The 18815-nt window shown below is 37.2% G+C and overlaps 1 protein-coding gene across 4 annotated transcripts in view; it reads left to right on the forward strand.

Annotated features, from left to right (window-relative positions):
* Window positions 1-18815, forward strand: part of ERC2 (ELKS/RAB6-interacting/CAST family member 2) — a 406794-nt gene that overhangs the window by 2782 nt on the left and 385197 nt on the right. For all 4 annotated transcript variants that reach the window (XR_010784376.1, XR_010784377.1, XR_010784378.1 and 1 more), the window contains exon 2: window positions 9836-10635. Coding sequence is in view for 1 of the 4 variants with exons in the window: in XM_066558029.1 (XP_066414126.1) it covers window positions 9979-10635 (657 nt within the window). In the remaining 3 variants the exon portion in view is untranslated. The remainder of the gene's footprint in view (window positions 1-9835; window positions 10636-18815) is intronic.

Below are 18815 nucleotides of genomic sequence, written 5' to 3' on the forward strand. Positions count from 1 at the left end.
GCCTGTGTATTGCTTCCAAAGACCACATATGTTCCCCCACCTGTATCTCTTAGGGTGTTTATTATATTTTTATCCACTATGATGCATTTGTTATCATCGGTTTAATTTAGTTTTTAATGCCTGGGAGATATATATATGTGTAGAGGATCTTAGATCCACCTAGGACATATTACTCTGATACTGATTTTTTTTTTTTATTATTATGTGACCTTTCTTATCTGTGATATTTTATTTGTTTGGTTTAGGATTGTGTTAAAATTTTTTTGTGATTTAAGTCTTAGTTTTTGAATGATCTCATATGTATTTAGGAATTATGAGCTTGCCTCAATTTACTTATATTTTGCAGCGCTAACACTGGCTTTTATTTTCTGTTAAGTGCTGGCAAAAGGGTAGGAGCTATTTGAAAGTAAAATGACTTTGTAATTTCTTTTTCAGGGTCATAGTTAAAACTAAATTCTGAAAATGAACTCTGTAGTGCTGCTTCTTCTAAGTGATACTTTGACACTAAGAAAATACAAAGGCATATCAGCAAACATCATTTAAATGTTGTTCTGGAGTATTTTGGTTTTATTCCATTTTTAAAGATGTAAAGTAGTTTATAGAAAGAAGCCATCTCTTCCAGTCTTTCTGAAATCAAGTGAAATTGACTTCTGTTGGTTTGTTACTGCTTGTATGCAAGATGGACACAAACCCCCAACCTGTTTCCTTGGCAAGCAGCAGTTGACTGCTTGTAGAGGTCCAAGGACTTTTCTAAGCATGGATATCTGATGTTTGTATGTCAAAATGTGGGTGTCTGATGAATTAGCATTGTGGAATTTAAATTTTGTTGTTGCTTTCTTGGCAGTTGATTTTAGGGATTTTTATGATTAATTTAGTGATGGTGGCTTTTAGATTCCCAGCTTTGAAATATCTTAAGTAGCCAGGATTTGTTTTGGAGTAATGGCAACTACTAGGAACCACATCTCCTTTCAGGGACAGTCTGTCAGGTGCTGAGCTCTGCCAAAGAGAGAGGAGGAGCAAAGATGTTTCAGCACTTCTCTGGATAAGGTTCCATTACTGCTGCAGCATTTCTATTTACAGAAACTTGGAATTCTTTCGTGATATTAGAAATTTAGACTTTGCAATAGGCAAGTGATGTGCCGTTCCTTTACTTGAAAATGAGAATAATGAGGGAGATGTGTAGAGTTGGAATTTCTGTGCTTTCAGGAAAGCAGACAAATGTGTCTAAGAGTTTGAGGTGTATGTCAGTTGGAAGTTGTGATTGGATGTGTGGGAGTCTTTAACATTTTGGATGTTTAGCAAAGCCAGAGCATTTCTGTGAATTTTAAGATTAGGTTTTTGAAAGGTGATATTTGCTTTCTGACTATCTTAAAAACTCATTCTAGGACAATCTTGCAGACTGGCATTCGCTGGAAATGTTTCAGGCTAGTTACCACGTGACTAATGATCAATGTACTTACTTGGTTAGAATATCCCACTTGCAGCAAATACTGTTTGTGGTTTTTTTTTTTAAATACTTCCCCCTGTTTGTCCTGCTCATTATCCTATTCCTCTAACTGAATTCACAGTGCAGATGTAGAATCTAGCAGCTAAATTCTACAAAAATTGAAAATTGGGAGATTTTCAAAGTGATTTAACACTAAACTCTCATTGTGTGAGAAATTACATGGGACATTGAAGTAAAAGGATTGGAAATGGTGTGTGTATATATAAATATATAGGTATATGTGGGAATGATGTGCTGTAGTTTCAGGAAGTACTGTGGAGCTGGGGTGGAAGGCACTGGAGAAAGCCTTGTCTATAGTGATGGCTTAGTTGGATATAATGTGCAATTTATTTTGAAGAAAGTGAAAGAAATGTAACAAATCTCTGCCATTTCTGCATTTTGCACAGAGCATTGGTAACGTGTGGGGCAGTTTCCCTCCAAGTGAACAAATCAGATCACTTGGGATGCTGACTAATGGGCCATAACCTTCTCCATACATTGAGAGGTTTACAGAGCACATCTTGGTCCCTTCATTCCAATGCCTCACGGATGTTTAGTGTGTCTGTGCATGTGGTTACACTGTTTGGGATGTTTGGATTGTTTCATTGCAGGACTTGGAGGCCATAGTAATGGAATTCTCAGGAAATGATTTTTCTTTGTCAAATATGAGTTGAGTCCTGTTAGAAATTTTGCTGCTGCCTCTTCAGTTTTCAGTGTTGTCATCTAAACACTTTTCATGGTTGGTAAAATTAATTTACTGGTAATCTGCTCAGATATATATTTCATTATCTCTTGGCACATGCAGTGTCTGAATTATTTAATTAATTTATAAAACAGCACAGGTCTGTGTTCTTTCTGTGATGGTGAGGTTTTTGACTTAAACAGCTTTCTGCAGTGCATTCTTTTCCTCAAAATATATTGCTGAAATGCAGTTCTTACCACTTATGTTCTTTGAACAATTCAGATTAGTGGACAAATATGACCTAGTAAATAAAGCAGAGTTCCTTTTGTTTACCTATGTCCAATAATAGTGGAAGAAATGGGTACTCTCAGGGGCTTCTCTGGAAGACAGTTTGCTGTGTACAGCAAGTTTATTTTTGATGGCTGAGTCTTGGCAGTCATGATGTACCTCAGCTTTCATTTATAGACCTCATTTGAAATCTGCTCAAGCCATTTGTTTTTCCTTAAGGTAACAGTTACAATAACGTCTGTCATCAACTTCAAATGTTAAGGCAGATGCCTGTGAGGACGTAAAAATTGCACTTTTGAACTGGTGTGGTTGTGCTTAGCTGAGTGTGAGCCCAAAGTGGGCAGATTGGGCTGTGCTGTGAAATTATGAGCCAGCCACCAAGTGCTTGGGGAACTCTTCCACTCTTTTGGCAAATAAATAAATAAAAAGGCAATTCCTGAAGTGCAAGGTCTTCTAATGGTTCCATGATGCTGATTCTATGATGAATTGGAAGCTAATCTGCTAAATCACTTGCATTGCTTACAGAGCCTGTAAGTTCCTTGGACAGCTTTGATCTGATGTGGCTGAAGCCCAGCCAGTTTTTCTTTGGCACGGTCCTGAAACGTGCATGCTCTTGTGTCTGGGCAAAGACAACAGAGGAGCAATGTTCTACAGGTTTTTACATTGTGATGGTTTCAAAGCAAGCTGAATGCACCAATATGCTTCTTGTTTTGCAGTTTGAGTAGGCATCTTGCTATTCTAGAATCAAATAAATGTCAACTGCAGAATGGGTATTTAGGCTTGCTAAATATCCCAGTATTTAAGTATTCTAAGAAACTGCTGGAGGCTGCATAGGTAGTCTTAATTGCTGATCCTGTGACTATTTTGTTGCCTTTTTACAGAGAATGGAAGCTTTGTAGCAAAAAAGGAAAAATATAGCTTTATCTTGCAGATGTGTAAGCGTGTGTTTAGTAACATGCATGGGAGTAGCCATATTGAATTAAATTGAAAGTGCTCCATTGTGTGGGAGTATCTCTGTTGGTTTCTAAACCATTAGGAATTATGTCATACTTTTAAGATGCATTTATAATTGTAAATGACAGACTATTGTAAAGCATACTTAATTTGGAAATAGACAAATTTATAGGTCAAACTATAAACTCGGTCAGTTTCCTTTTTACACTATTTTCACTTAAGTTATTTTCTAAAAGGAATGTAGTCTTCAATATGCATTTAATATATATATTACCAGCAGAAGAGCCTTTTGTTTCAGAATTCGTGTAAATGCTGACAGTATAGCAATGACAGAACAAGTCTGGTCTTTCAGACTTTTCCTGGAAAACTTTTAGGTTTTCTTAAATCATGCTTATTTTTAAGCTCTACCTTCTCAAAGGATAATTCAGTCTATAACTGTGTTTCTGTAGATTATTTATCATTCAAGTTAGGTGAATGCTGGCAAAAGCAAAGCATAACTGTGCTAATAATTAGGCATAACTTTCAGGTAATCCTGAAGAATGTTGTGTACTTCTACATTCTATTATTTTTTTCCCCAAAGGAGACTATTTTAGTAAAAACTCAAAACGCATGATTGTTGTTGTTGTTTTTCTTTAATAGTTATTAAATGAAACGTACTGTTTGCCTGATTTACCAAGTGCCTTAGAATAATCCTCCACAAAATACTGGAGCTTATAAATGCAGGCTTGCATTGATAAATGAGAATTCTTATTGAGAAGGGAATAAAAGGCAAGTGAATAACAATTGCAGGATGGAAGGCATGATGAATACAGACTAGGGTGCAGAATTTAGCATACAAGACACCTGCATACCTGCAAGGATTGAAATGTTAGGAAATATTTATCTGGAAAACCAAAAGCTTGCCAGGTCTTCAGGAATATCTGTGTGTCCTGGGAAGGTCATTATGGTGCAGGGAAGCTGAGAACCAAAAAACTGAGCAGGGACAAGCAGTGTTTTGGAATTTGGGTTTCTGTCCCTTTTTGCTTGTGATTCACACCACCCACCCTCCCACCCGTCAATAAAAAAATAGAATCCCCATGTTCAGAGCTGCAGAGAGCAGATGGGCAGCAAAACAATGACATAGTGAGTGTGGGACTGGGAGCTGCAGTCAGTTACAGCTGAGGTGCTTTACCCTGCACCTCTGGAACTCTTCACACCCCTCTCGGTGCTTTGTAGTGTAAACCAAGGGTAACCCTAAATATCCCTGCACCTGGGGAGTGGCTGTTGAGTCAGAAGGGACTGGAGAGTGAGAAAGGCTCAGCACTGGCAGGTAACTTTTACAGACTGTACGTGGTTGTGTTTGCCCAGACTTGGCAGATTGGCTGCCCTATAGCTTTTTATAAAGATACAGGGTGTTCTCTGGCATAACAATTAAAATTAGATGTAATGGTTCTGCCTCTGCTTGGCTGTAGGAGCCCTTTTTTTAAAGTTCCATTTTGAGGTCTTTTATATTTTACACGACATCAGAAAAATAAAATGAAACAAATTTCAAATTTCTCACCTTCCTTAGGTGTCTTAGAAACCCCAGGATACTTGTCACATGCAAGACAGTAGGAAATAATTGTTTTAATGGAAGTGTTAGAGGTAAAACATTAAGAATGGGAGTTTGAGCAACAGAGACCTGACTTAAAAGTTATAAAATAATGGAGGTGTCAACTGGTGGAGTTTAAATATTATTTATATTATTTAAAGCCTACTTCTAACTATTACAATGTTTTATAACAATTATGTCTCAAACATTGTAATAGAGTAAATAGAGTAAAATTCTTTGAAAGAAATAATCTTTCTTGAACACTGGGCTTGTTTTAAACCCATGAAACTTGTATAAAAGAGTTAAAAATTAATTGTTGACCCTTCACTTAAGTATATTTGAGAGTAATATAATTGACAATCCTGATAATGGTGTCAGAATTCCTTGCTTTTCAAGATCTTTAATATGGCATTTTGAGCAAATATTTCAATTGGTGGAGTTTTGTGATTGCATGACAAGTATTCATTGCTGTCACTGCACCTGATGGCTTTAGAATGCCTGACAACTTTATTTTCCATATATGTCATTAGGTGCATATTAAGCAGCCCCTCCTACCTTTGCCTTCATATTTTCCTCTGTGGGAAAGGGAGAGGAAAGGCAGGCAGACCTGATGGGACCTGCTCCCATGAGGTGGCACATGCCAGTTTATCCATGTAGCTCTGATGGGAGCTCAGGGGCATGAGCAGCTCACAAGATTAAAACAGGCTTTGGAACCAACTTTATTTACAACTACATATGTGTAATTTTTACAGCAAGCTACTAGAGAGGGGATAAATTAATGTCTGTTAACAAGTAAAAAGAAATGTAGTGTGCAGACTGGAGTAAAACTTAAATTTACATAAGAAATGCAGATTCAGGAACCTAAATGAAAATGTTGCTTTTGAAGTTGTCATATATGCTTTGTTTTTCAAACTTGTAAGGAATAGTAGAGTAGCAGAAAGAAATGGATTATTTTCTTTTTGGATTAAAAAAAGGTGAGGGAGAAGAAGTTATTTGGTCAGCCTGGTAAGTAGGAAAAGAAAGTACTTTTCCTTTTAATAGAAACAATGCTGGTCTTGTAATAACACCATATAAAGAGCACTGTATTATCTTTTTTTCCTTTATTTTATTAAAAGAAGGCATGCCAGGCTGCCCGCTCAGATTAATGAAGCAAGGCAGGTTCCTCTACAACAGATTTGGGTTCTCTGTATCTAGTTTATATCAGCTTGCTGCATTTTTTTTCTTTCACATCAGCTGTGATAGTAAAAACACCTGAAGAAAAGAATATTCTCTGCTGTGAGAATGTATTGTGCCACTATGAAAGCAGTAGAAAACATATGTAAGCCAAAAGAAAGTTCTGGAAATATTTCTGACTCTTAGTCACTACTTTTAATACACATGTGCTCCTGGTCTTCTGTGTATGGAGAGGCTGTGTTTTAAATGAGAGTATTTAAAAGATGTTATCAAAATAAATCATTGTTTGCTAGGACATGTTTTTATGGAACAGACTTTTTTCTGTCAATCTCCTTCTGTTTGTGGTGCCTCAAAGTGCAGTCCTGGCAGAGAAAATACAAGCATTGTGTTCTACATCACCTCTTTTTTTTTTTTTTCTTTCCTATTTTGCTTCTTTTGGTTTATATGTGGGGAATTGTATAGTACTAAACAGTTTTAGACAGTGTGGAATCAGATTGATAATTTCTGCACTTAACTGTCACCATGTATTGTTTGGGGAGGTAAACTCTACAGAAGAGGTTTCCTTGAAGCTTTTGGTATTTTAGAAATGTTTGAGCTCTTGGCTCAACGTTAATATTGGCAAGTAGTTGTGCAAAGCTATTAAGTATTTGGCTGATACCCAAACTTCCTGCTGACTAGGTGATTCAGGCCACAGGAGGGGACACTAAAAGCCTAAATCATCCCTCAGCATGTAAGTGTGTAACCAATGAAAATCAGAGCTTATGGAGTACTGTGTATACAGTATTGCAAGCAAACTCTGTAATTATGTTAAATGCAGAAGGAAGGATTTGGAAACTAAATTGAGTGAGATCTTCTAGTAGCATCCATATCAGAATCCTGTGCTCCAGGTTTCTCAAAAAATAGAAAGCTTTAAGACAAATCAAGTGAGTTGTCAGACTTGTGCCATGTGGGAAACAGGAGCCTGTGATGTTGCTGTGTGCAGAGTGCAGGAGATCAGGTGGGGCGGGAATGTGGAGAAGGAGGCAAGCTGCAGCTGAAACAGGTGTTGGGGGCACTTAGGCATGAATGGTATCAGGTCCGCTGAGGTTTTCAAGGATGATGAGAGCATGGGGCAAAGTGGCTAGTGCCTGCCTTCCTGCCCCCAGCTGAGAATGCATGCTTAATTTTCTGTATCCTAAAAGGATCCACATAAAATATAGTTTTGTTTGCAATGCAGAACAATAAACTCATTATAATGGTTAATTTTACATGATGTACATTAAAGGCATTTCTGTAAACTAAGAAAATACTGAGCCAAGCAGGTGAGCATCTGGGTTTTTGTCTAGTAGTAAGCTAATTTGGATTTTAAAACTCAACTCTTATAGGGAAATGTGTGTAGTGGGTCTGCAGTCTGTCCCTACCAGACTGGATGGAGCTGGGTGACTTTTTTTTCTCAGAGAAGGTTTTAGGGGGATATGACCTTTGTGACTCCTTTGTCCTGGCTACTGCAACACCTACAGCTTTAGTAAAGAATTATTACTTGAGAGTATTAGTATTCCTTCCTCCCTGTCCAATTAAAATAGTAATATAAAATAAAATTGCCTTTCAAAATAGAACTGTCTATATCTCACCTGTCCACTCTAAGTTCAACTGGGATGGCTCTGTCAGCTGGTTCTGTGGGAAGATGGGATCTCTCCTCTCTCTTTTTCTCCAGGCAGTAGAGGGTGATCTGTGTGGCAATTGTTGAGGCTGGTATTGCTTCTTCATGTCTCCAATTCCTGATGTGTTGAGACACACAGTAAATCTTCCTGAAGCTAGGAAGGCTCCATGTAGAAACAGTAAAGAGCAGAAAATGATGTAGGTGCTTTTTCTTTCCTCTTTCATAAAGCAATGGTGTCTGGCTTCTACTGTGTCTGAGTATCACAGTGATAAAGGAAGGCTCCAATTTTATCCTTAAGAAGTACACATGTTGAAAAAAGCATTTTTGTGTGCTTGCCTTTTTCTGAGGTGTTTGCAGGAAGCCAGTCTGTATAATTCAGGTTGTAGAAGGTAACAAACTAAAAATGTTCTTAGGGTTTCTCCATTTTTATTTGCAAAGTCAGGGTTTTCAGCTTTTGGTCTGTGAGCTGTCCTTAATAGCCTGTTAAAGTAAGAAAATCAAGCATATCATCAGTGTGTTTGTGTTCACAACACAGAGGTCTCTGTTTTGATTAGAATACTTCTAGGGAAAAAAAAAAAGAAATTGAAAATGCTGTGGAGGGAATAACAGTGGTTGGTGGTGTTTTGCTTCTCTTTTCCTGTTGCTTTCAGGATTTTCCCAAGCTTATGGAAGTTACAATGTTCAGTTAGCATTGGAACATTGTTGAAGAAGTTCAGTGAGAAGTTAGCCTCACTTTGGATAAGGAATGAGGATTCTTTTTTCAGTAGAGCTCACTGGTAAGCACTGGAGTGCTAAGCAAGATAAGTGTCCTGTGATATAAGAGCTTCCAAAAATTCACACAAGTTGAGAGAAGACCACAACTAATAAGCTCTAAAAGGCAAAACAAATACCTAAAAATACCTATCAGAGACATAAACAGAAGGCTAAGTAAGTTAAATGACTCTGAGCAAAAAATGTACTGATTTATCACACTGAAAAGGAAAAACAGTATGGACATGATAGAAGATAAAATATTCTGTACCTCTGCTTCTGAGGATGAACAAATTTATACCCAACCCCACCACCTGGCCATGTATCATATCTGCTGTATCTAAAAATATTTTATTGTGCGCAGTTTAAGTTGACACTGGCATTTCCTGCTAGCAGTGTTGTTTTTTCACCAGACTTGAATGTATTTTTTTTCTGGAGTGTTTGTTTTGTTTGTGTTTTTTTATTGAGTGAGCAAGAGGGTGGGGTCAATTCTGTCAATTCTGAAGATTTGTTGTTGCTTTTGCTCAGCATCTGCCAGGAGCAGTGGAAGGAAAGTGATCTTCAGTTCTGGTCTCATGGGAGATTTGTCTATGAAGGAGCTATGGAACTGTTTTAGGCAACTAGAAAGATACAGGGATGGATTTCTCAGAGGATTGATGAGTTACTTGGCCAGAGGATGACTGGCACTTGAGAATTAGAGGAAATTTTTTTTTTAATTGGTCAGTATTTTGAAGTTGAGACAGCAGAAAAGCTGCGCAGGTTCTTGTGGTGGAACAAGCTGTGGGTCATCTCTTGAATGCTGCATGACAGCTGAAAAGAGGGGCAGATTTGGACAGTGGTGTTAAAATGCTAAAAATTGAAAAAGTAAATCAAAAAGATTCCTTTATATCGGTGTGACTTGGGAATGAATTCTGGAGGCTTTAAGAGAGTAGTTCTTTATGCCAATAATCAATATTTTTCTTTAGATAAATTTCATATTGTCAGTCATTTAAGTGACAAGGAAAGGTATGGTATATTATTGGGCCCATGTTCTTCATTCCAGCTTAGTTTAGCAAGCTTTAACTCAGAGTTTTCTAGCAAGAAAGAAATGAGGATTTTTATTTTGATTGAAATTAGTTTGCAAATGCATTTTTAACTAATCATCCTAAATATAAAATGTATAGCAGATTTTTTTTGTAGTTATTACTCTGGGAAGTTGTTTTTTCTTATATATGGTGATTACTTTTAAGTTTATTTTCCAAAATGAAAATTTAATTTTAATATTAAAACTTAATTTGATAATTTCTTTTTCAGGTCTCTCTTGGGAGGAAAACCAGATTTTGCCTACTGGAAGAATGCGGTGAAACTGCCAGTATTTTTAGCCGGAATTCTTAATTTAACATTCAACTTCAGTGTTACTAGTTTCTTACTAAATAGTACCTCAAAGTAGAAGAAAAATGTATGGAAGCGCGAGAACAATCAGCAACTTGGAAGGAAGTCCCTCCCGGTCCCCCCGCCTGCCGAGGTCCCCCCGCCTGGGCCACAGGAGAACCAGCAGCGGGGGAGGCGGGGGGGCAGGGAAGACCTTGTCCATGGAGAACATCCAGTCCCTTAACGCAGCCTATGCAACATCCGGACCAATGTACCTGAGTGACCACGAGGGTGTAGCTTCCACTACTTTCCCAAAGGGCACCATGACTCTTGGAAGGGCTACAAATCGAGCTGTGTATGGTGGCCGAGTCACAGCCATGGGGAGCAGCCCCAATATCGCTTCTGCTGGACTCTCACACACAGATGTCCTTTCCTACGCCGACCAGCACGGAGGGCTGACCGCATCCTCACACCACCACCACCACCAGGTTCCTTCTATGCTGAGACAGGTTAGGGATAGCACCATGTTAGATCTGCAGGCTCAGCTTAAGGATCTACAGAGGGAGAATGACCTTCTCAGAAAAGAACTTGACATTAAGGACAGCAAGCTGGGGTCCTCTATGAACAGCATCAAAACTTTCTGGAGTCCTGAGCTAAAGAAAGAGAGAGTATTGAGGAAAGAAGAAGCAGCCAGAATGTCAGTTCTTAAAGAACAGATGAGAGTTTCCCATGAAGAAAATCAGGTAAGTAAAATTATGTAAGTTTCTTTGTGTTGATTTACAACCAAGCACTTGATGTTTTGCTGTTGGTACTGTATCCAGTGCTGGCACAAGTTTGATATTTTCCACAAGAATTTTATGCCTTGGTATATTTGCTTCTGACTGCTAAACTGCAGGGAAGAATAATAAGAATCCAAATGCAGATTATAATTTCCTTTGTGCAGCATCCCTTCACATTTTAGATGGATAAAATAATTGTTACCCTTTCTCTTATGTTTGAAACTCTCTCTAGGGTTTTTTTGCAACTGTCTAAATGTTGTCTTGGCAACATTTTCTGAAGAGGTAAATGAGCCCTTTTTGAAAAAGTGTAAATAAATATCCAGAGGCATATTTTGTTTAAGCTGTGCAGGGAGTTAACAGTTTTAAAGTTAAAAGAAGATAAATCCTCATATTCAGCTTTCTGTACTTCTGCATTACAGAATGAAGTGAAGTTTTCAGTAAAATTTCAGAGACCTGCATTGTAGTAAATGAGTATCTTGTAAATATGTATTTCAAATACTTCTATTTGCATTGTTACATTCTTTTCCTGAAGTTATAGAAAGATTCAAATATTTTAGTCTGGATAGATAAATCTGTGAAGTCAAAATTTGAGACTTTGCTGTATCAAATATACAGCTACATATACAAAGCTATACAAAACAGCAGCACAAAATAGATAAAAAAATTATCCTTCCTTTCTCCACACACTTTTTGGCTTCTGGTCTTATTTTAAAGCTGCTCCTTTTTAGACCATCTGTTAACTTTCTCCAGACAAAAACACAGTCCTGTGTTTCTCTCACTTCCAGATTCCAACTCTAAACTTCTATGCTGGCAGGCAGCAACAACTGAGATTTTTAATTTACTTCCAAGTTTGTGATGAATTAGAGCTTCTCAGCAAACTTTCCACCTTTAGGCGTGTCGTGAACCTAAATATCTACAGAGCTGGCAAGTCTGTTACCAGTTACTTCAGTGGGAAACTGGCTGAGTTGTCATCTGGAATTCAGTGCAATGAATTAATTTATTACTATCTTGTATAACTTTTGTATCCAGACTGATGATAGTAGTTGCTGATTATTTATTTATAGCAGATGCGCTAGGATGCTGCTAGAACCAATATTAACAAAAAAGATGCATGGTGGAGGTTCTGTTTCTCAAAAACTAGGTTGGTTAGATACTTTAATTGTGGTAGTTAGTGTCACCTTAAAGGGAGAATTATTCTAATAGACTCTGATTTGTTTCTTATGGAAATGTCACATTAATATCTTATACTGACTTCTGGAATTTGAATCTGGTGTTTGGAGACTTTGTCACATACCAATGACAATTCTGTTTTGGGTTTTCCCCCTGAAATCTAGTTTTGCTTATCTTGAGGGAAAGTAAACTAGTAACTCAGTTGTGAGTTCATTCATGTTGTATCTGACAAACTCTTATTTTCTTGTAACAGCAAGCCTGACAAAAGCCATGTATTTTGCTCTATGTGTACATTTAACATGAATCCTCCCTCTGTAATACACAGAGATTGGGTAGCTCTATTCCATTGCGGAGTGTCCAGACATTCACAGAAGAGGCCAGGTACACAGTGGTATCCCCAGCATGTGCTTCTTGTGATCCAGCTGCTGTTTCTTTGTGCTTAATAACTCTGTGGACTTTAAATTCAACCAGTTTCTTCTGGGCCTGTTGAAAATGCCAGTGTCCACAGGCTCTTACAGCCTAACATACCTGTGAGGAACCACTGGTTTCATTTGGTTTTTCACTAGACTTTGGCTGCTTTTGCAAGGATTTCCTGCTCCTTGTACTGAAAGATGCAATAAATAATTGATGTCTGGTGCCAGTCTCAGTGCCACTTAGGACTTTACAGTGCCATCCTCACATCCCTCCCTCAGCTCTTTTCCAGACAGCAGCATCTTACCATGTGTGATAATTCCTTGTGAAACTGTAACATGATGTTTTTCAGACCTGTTAAATATTTGGGATTTTTTTTTTGAGGCAAGGGAACCAAAACATCTTAAGTGTTTGATAAGGTGTAAAATGAGTGGTGTTGATGTTGTAGTGTTTGCCCTTTTATTCTGTATTTCTCTCACAGAAATTCCCAACAATTAGTTTGCTCTTTCCAGTTTTGGATCCCTTTATTTTTGCTGCTACTGAGTACTAAGCTAATATCTTAATGGAAATATTTATCATAGCTGAAAAAAGCCTCACCATTCATTCTAACCAGTTTAGATCCCAGCTTGTTATGCTTAAAGGTAGGATTATTTTCACTTGTGTGCCACTTTTATCTCCCTGAATTTCATCTGCCAGCCTCTGACTATTTGCTTAGTCTTATAAAATTCTTCTTTGCATTTGGCTTTTGTCTTTACTGCCCTGAATACCCAAACACCATGAGGGAAATTAGTCATCTTACTGATCACCCTGTTCTTTGGGCTGCTCAGGAAGTGTCAGTCAGCACAAAGCCCAGCCACAGGTTCCAGCAGAACTCCAGGGACCTTCTCTTGGTTTTAGGAGTCAACCATGTGTTTCTGCTATTTCCTCTCTTGCAATCAAATATTTGGGTATAAAAGTACCCATGCTCTTATGCTTACTTTTCTTGTAAGCATTTGGAGAGCAGCCTTTCTGAAGGAATGGCTTGGAAGCCCAAGCTGGCTGTGTCAGCTTGTTTGTCACTCTTATTCAGGAGGCTATTGATTCTTGCAAACAACTGATTTAAATCAGAATCATGAAAAAAGCTGTAGTTTTAAAGAACAAAAAAGGTGATGTGCTCTATCACATCTATCCTAGAAGTGATCAGTCTGTCCTTGTGTGTCTGAGGTTTCCTGGCTTATAAAACTTGCTTAAAAAAGAAGTTGTTTCACACTGAAACACTGCAAAGTGTTTTCACATTGGCTGTCCATGATGGAAGTGACCCTGCCTGGATTTCTGGGTCTCCTAACAAAGTTTGGGAGCTCCCAGGAGACTGGAGAAGGGCAAATCTGCCTGCCAAAAAAGAAGCGAAATGAGAAAATGAGTAAAATGTTTCATATTTTTATAGTGGTTTCTGAAAAAATATTGCAAAACTCAATTATTTCAAAGCTGTATTTTAAAAAATCATCAGCTATTTCTAAATATAGAGAGGGAAAATAAAAAAAAATACAGTAACACCCACAATGGATTTATCAAAAATTATGTCAAAGACATCTGATTTTTCTTGGATGACAGGAAAACACCCTTATTCATAATGGAAAAACAGTAGCAACATATTGATGTTAAGGAAACTTTGTCTCAAAAGCTTTCCCTTTAGTGAGTTGGTGGGAAGCACATGACAGGAAATTGCTGCTACATGGAGGAGTATTTGATTGGAAGCCTATGTCCAAGGGTAATTATCAGTGATTCATGGTGAAATTGGAAAGGTTTCCAGAAGGATCTGGTAGGGATCTGTCACGTGCTTGAGGCTTTCATCAGTGTCCTAAAGGATGGATGTGTTATGCATCCAAATAATGGCAAGATGGGGAAGGCTTAAAACCATCCTGGAAAGTAGAATTATAAATGAAAATAAATTTGCCAAATAAATGAATTAGTTTGAAATGGTAGGATCTGTTTCAACAGGAAAATTGCTAAAATTAAACTTTTGGAAGCAGAAGGGGATCCATGAGGAAGTTTATGGACAGTAACTTGGACATTGCTGTTTTTCTTTTGAAAATTGTTATATTTCTGAAAGTGTATGCTTTCAGCACCTGTATTTGATATCACAGCCCATATTTAGTTGGCTTTTGTTCTTCACGTTCTTTGTGATATTTTCTCACAGCATAACGAATTATTTTATATATGTGTATACATATTTTATACATAGGGGCAGGAAGTACTCTACATGTTTTTAACTATTTTAAGTAATTCTTCATCTTGGAGTCATCCATTTACAACGTCCCAAACAGAGATTTTGCCTTTTTCCCCTAGGTAGGTAGTTATTCTCTCTAATCTGGCTTGATGAGACACTTCTAATTGTGTGCAATGTACAGGAGAGTTAGTGTGGAAGGTTTCAGTGGACAACAGAAGGCCATGAGGTGGGAAGTGCTGGGAAGACACAAGACCTTATTCAGCAATATTAATTTCCAAGGTTGTTGCCTGCCAAGAGGGAAAACTAATTTATTGCTTTGGATTAGCTGCTTCTAATAAAATACATGAATGTTTATCAGTTTATATGCTGCTTTTATGGCATTGCAAAAACTGAATCAATGTGATTTTTTAAAATGCATATTAAGTCCTGTTGCACAAAATAAGCCACTTTTGCTTACTTAAAAATGTAATTATTTAATACGTAGTTAATACAAAATGGACACTGTGTGCCATGAACAGTGGCTCATTTACAGGCATGGCATGGTTGTATTGGAAATAAATGGGTGAGCGTGATCCTTTTTTCCCTTAAAAAAAACCAAACAGGTAATTTTAATTGACTTAATGTGTTCTTTGAGAACACATTACGGATTTTGATCTTTTGAAGTTTAGTTCCTATCCTGATACTGCAGGAATTTACTTGTGATTAATGAGATGGAGAGAAGATAAAAAGGATAGTGAGCAGTTCCTCTGAGGTTTATGGTTCTGAATAAAAAATTCTCTTGAAATAGTTTTTCCAAGTAACTTTTGTCCATCTGTAGCAATGTGAATAACTCAGATGCTGCAATTAGCAGAATAGAGATGATAAAATAATCAGTACAGAAGGGAATGTGTATTCATGAATTTACAACTGTGAGTTGCTACTCAATGTTATTTCACAACGTGCTCTTCATTTTCGCTTTGATTCATGACAAGAATCTAAAAAGAACAATAAAAGAAAATGCACTGACAAATATTCTGAAATGGCATTTCCCTTCTCTGTACTAATTGAAATTTGTTCCTAATAAAATACTGATTAGGCTAAGGTATACATTAAACATTTTTTTTTTAGATATTTTGTTTATACCCTTTGAAATTCTTGTAGGTTCACTGTAGTGGAATATGCAGGCACTTGCCAGCATTTGAGTATTTAGTGTGAGTTCATAGATGGGCATTGCCTTCCTTAATGGGTCCAAGTGTGCATTTGATTACTGGTTGGAAAGGACCTTTCATTGTTTGTTAATACCAGCTGTGGTCAGAGGAGGATTTTTTGGGTATAAATATTTTTCAGCCCATCTTATTCTGTAAATGTCTAAAACAGCAGGGATTTTGAAGCTTATTGTGAATATTAATGAAGTACATGGTTACACAACTGAAAGCTAGGAATCTGAGGAATGGAAATGTTGTGCTTACGGTTTACTGTACTACCTGAGGTATGTTTTCATATTAATAATCTTAAAAAGGAATTGGCTATATTTTTACTAAATGAGACTTTCAAGAAAACACTTCCAACATCGAATTTTAATATAGTATTTACAACCAGTGAAAGCTTCTTAAGGTGTTTTAGGGTAATTCTGTAAAGCTGGTAGGTTAATCACACCCATTCACCTTGTTTTCTGTTTTTCACTGTACTGTTGTATTCTGCTTTCTTCTGCTTTTTAAAAAATATTTGTCTTGAGCTGCATGCATACTTGTTGATTTTAACTTTATTTTGCATGTTTCCACTGTTTTCTTCATTTAAACTCATGTACATTGATGGCAATTTAGGTAAGTGCAAAATATTCTTCTTTACTTTGTTTATTAAATGCAGCAAAGTGCTTAAGCATTTAACCACATGGAATAGATCAAATGGTCATAATCTGAATAGCAAAGTAGAATGAAATCAGTGGATTTCATCTTATATTCAAAATAATCATGTCTGTGAAATGGGAGGAGGCTGAAGCAGCAGGAGTGTTCTGCTGAGGAGGGGTGGTGTGTAATGGATGAGGAACAGTGAATAAGCTGGGCCTCAAGGGTGTGTGTTGCCTTCTGTTGTTGTTACTGATGAGGAGCAAAGGCTCTTGGCTCTGGCGGGAGTAGAATTTCATAAGGAGGGGGCCATGATACTACAGATAACCAAGGAAATTTTGGTGGAGTAATAACCTGAAAGTGCTTGAGGGTGAATGAGGGAATTTAGTTAATTTTTAACCTTTTGAGACCCTCTGTCTCAAAAAGTTTGGTAAGTATTGAGCTAGAAAAATGAATGTGACTCTGTAACCTGAAGCTTTTTGGTGCTATTCTGGTTTAGATAGTAGTATTCATGTATTCATTAAAAAGTAGGAACTGATAGTTTAAGCTGTATGAAAACTGTATCACATGTTAGCGGTAAATTGGAAAGGATAGTAATAGTAAGTTACACCCTTTTGGGCATTTTTGAGGTATAAAGAGATCTGAGGAAAGTAGTTTTTGGTTTTGTTCTGTTGTCCCCAGTATTTCAAAAAAGATAAGGACCATGAATTGTAGTCTTTATGATGCACTCTGTGTAGCTGTCAACTGAAAGAGTACTGTTTTATTTAGAACAAAAGGGACTTTATTCATCATGTTGGAAACTAAAAGTTACTGAATATTGCAAAATACCTACTAAATTCAGGATATGGGTCATTCTCAGTTATCCAGTGTCAAAGTTCTAGCATGAAATTTCATTTGCATCTTGAAGTCTTAGAATGAGTGTCAAATAAGGCGTGTCACTGAGTGTTCTTCATAAAAAAGAATAGACAAGACCAGTAACATTCTGAGAAGATGGATTGACTCTATAGCAGACAGGTCTTTGAAATGAAAGGTGGTTGGAACTGTGTGGGGCTCTGGGACTTGAAACTGTGATCTCACCAGCTTTGAGCATGTCACTTCCTAAACTGGTATTTGATGGTTCACTCCAAAGCACTTCGGAACCTGCTACTGTTTGTTGTGGATTTTTTGTCCTGTCATGGTGGTGATCATCTTAAAACTAAAGTATCACATGAGGAGTTTTCTGAAAGGCTATAGGTTTATTATTTGTTGTTGAAGATGATATTTCAGCTGAATTTAGTAATTTCATCCCGTTAAAATTCCCTTGCAACATCAGATGGGTACTGCATTCTCTGTTCCCCAATCTGATGCACTTTGTTGTTGAGTGGTGATTGTTGGGTTGCTGTGTGGGTAAAACCCTGTAACAGAAGCCAGGATTATGACAGGGTCTCAGAAATGACCACTTCAGAAGAAGCATAGATTTTTCTAGTAGAATATTAGTTGGGATAAAACTACCTTAAAGTTACCCTTTAGGCTTGCAGCTCTGCTTGAAGGTGTTCCTTCAGCACCTACTGCTAAGCCACACCTGCTGGTTTTTGCCCCCTCCTGTCTTAAATTAGGCAAGTCCAGCTTCAATTCTATCCTGGTAGGTAATTTATGCTGTCAGAATGACTCAAGGAAGTTAGAAGAGAAGTAATTTTATATAAGCCATTTTGAATTTTGTTAGAATTGGGTGGTGTTGGATACATCACATTAACCATAAATGGGTTCATATTGCAAGAATTTGTTTGGAAAGCAAGTTTTACAAAACATAAATGAAGTCTCCTGGAGATGTTAATTAAACCTTTAATCTCATCAATTATACAGTTTCTCACAGGTATCATAGATAATACATCAAATGTTATCCTTGGTGAATTTCTTTTCCACTGATTGTGATGGAGCCAGTAGTTCATGGACTATTTTTAAAAAAACATATTTTTATTTCTCTGTTAGGTTCTCTAAAATGGCTTCCTTCCTTGAGGTCTTAGACTTAATCTGAAAAAAATGCTGGAAATATTTTTTCAGAATTTTTTCCATCATCTAAAGTGGAAGACAGAAAAGGAAAGAAGTACTGAAAAAAAGAGTAATTTCTTTCTCATTTTGCATTTTTAGTCTTTATTAGTAAAATTAGTCTTTATTAGTAAAATTTCAGATGTTTTCCTTTCTTTTGGTCCTTCATCTTGTATTTTTTGCCAGTTGTCCCCAAATCATCTAACAGGCAATTGATAATGCCACACTCAATTAGCCTGCAGTATGGAACTCTTCCTCAGGGCTGTTTCTGAGAAACACAACCCTTTTGGCTGTGCTGCAGTGTGTTATATTTATTTATTTTATATATGCATATAATTTAAAGATAAACTTGCTTGACACTTCCTAACCTTCCTCTTTTCTGTTATATTCCTGAATTCATAAGATGCATTTCAGATTGTTGTCAGGGTAAGGGCAATGTGTGAGGGTGCCTTAACCTGTTGGTCATTGATTCATTTTCTTCAGAGTTTTTGCATGTCTGGGAGTTCTGC

This window comes from Molothrus aeneus, chromosome 12 (genome assembly GCF_037042795.1).
Source record: "Molothrus aeneus isolate 106 chromosome 12, BPBGC_Maene_1.0, whole genome shotgun sequence".
In the NCBI taxonomy this organism is placed as follows: domain Eukaryota; kingdom Metazoa; phylum Chordata; class Aves; order Passeriformes; family Icteridae; genus Molothrus; species Molothrus aeneus.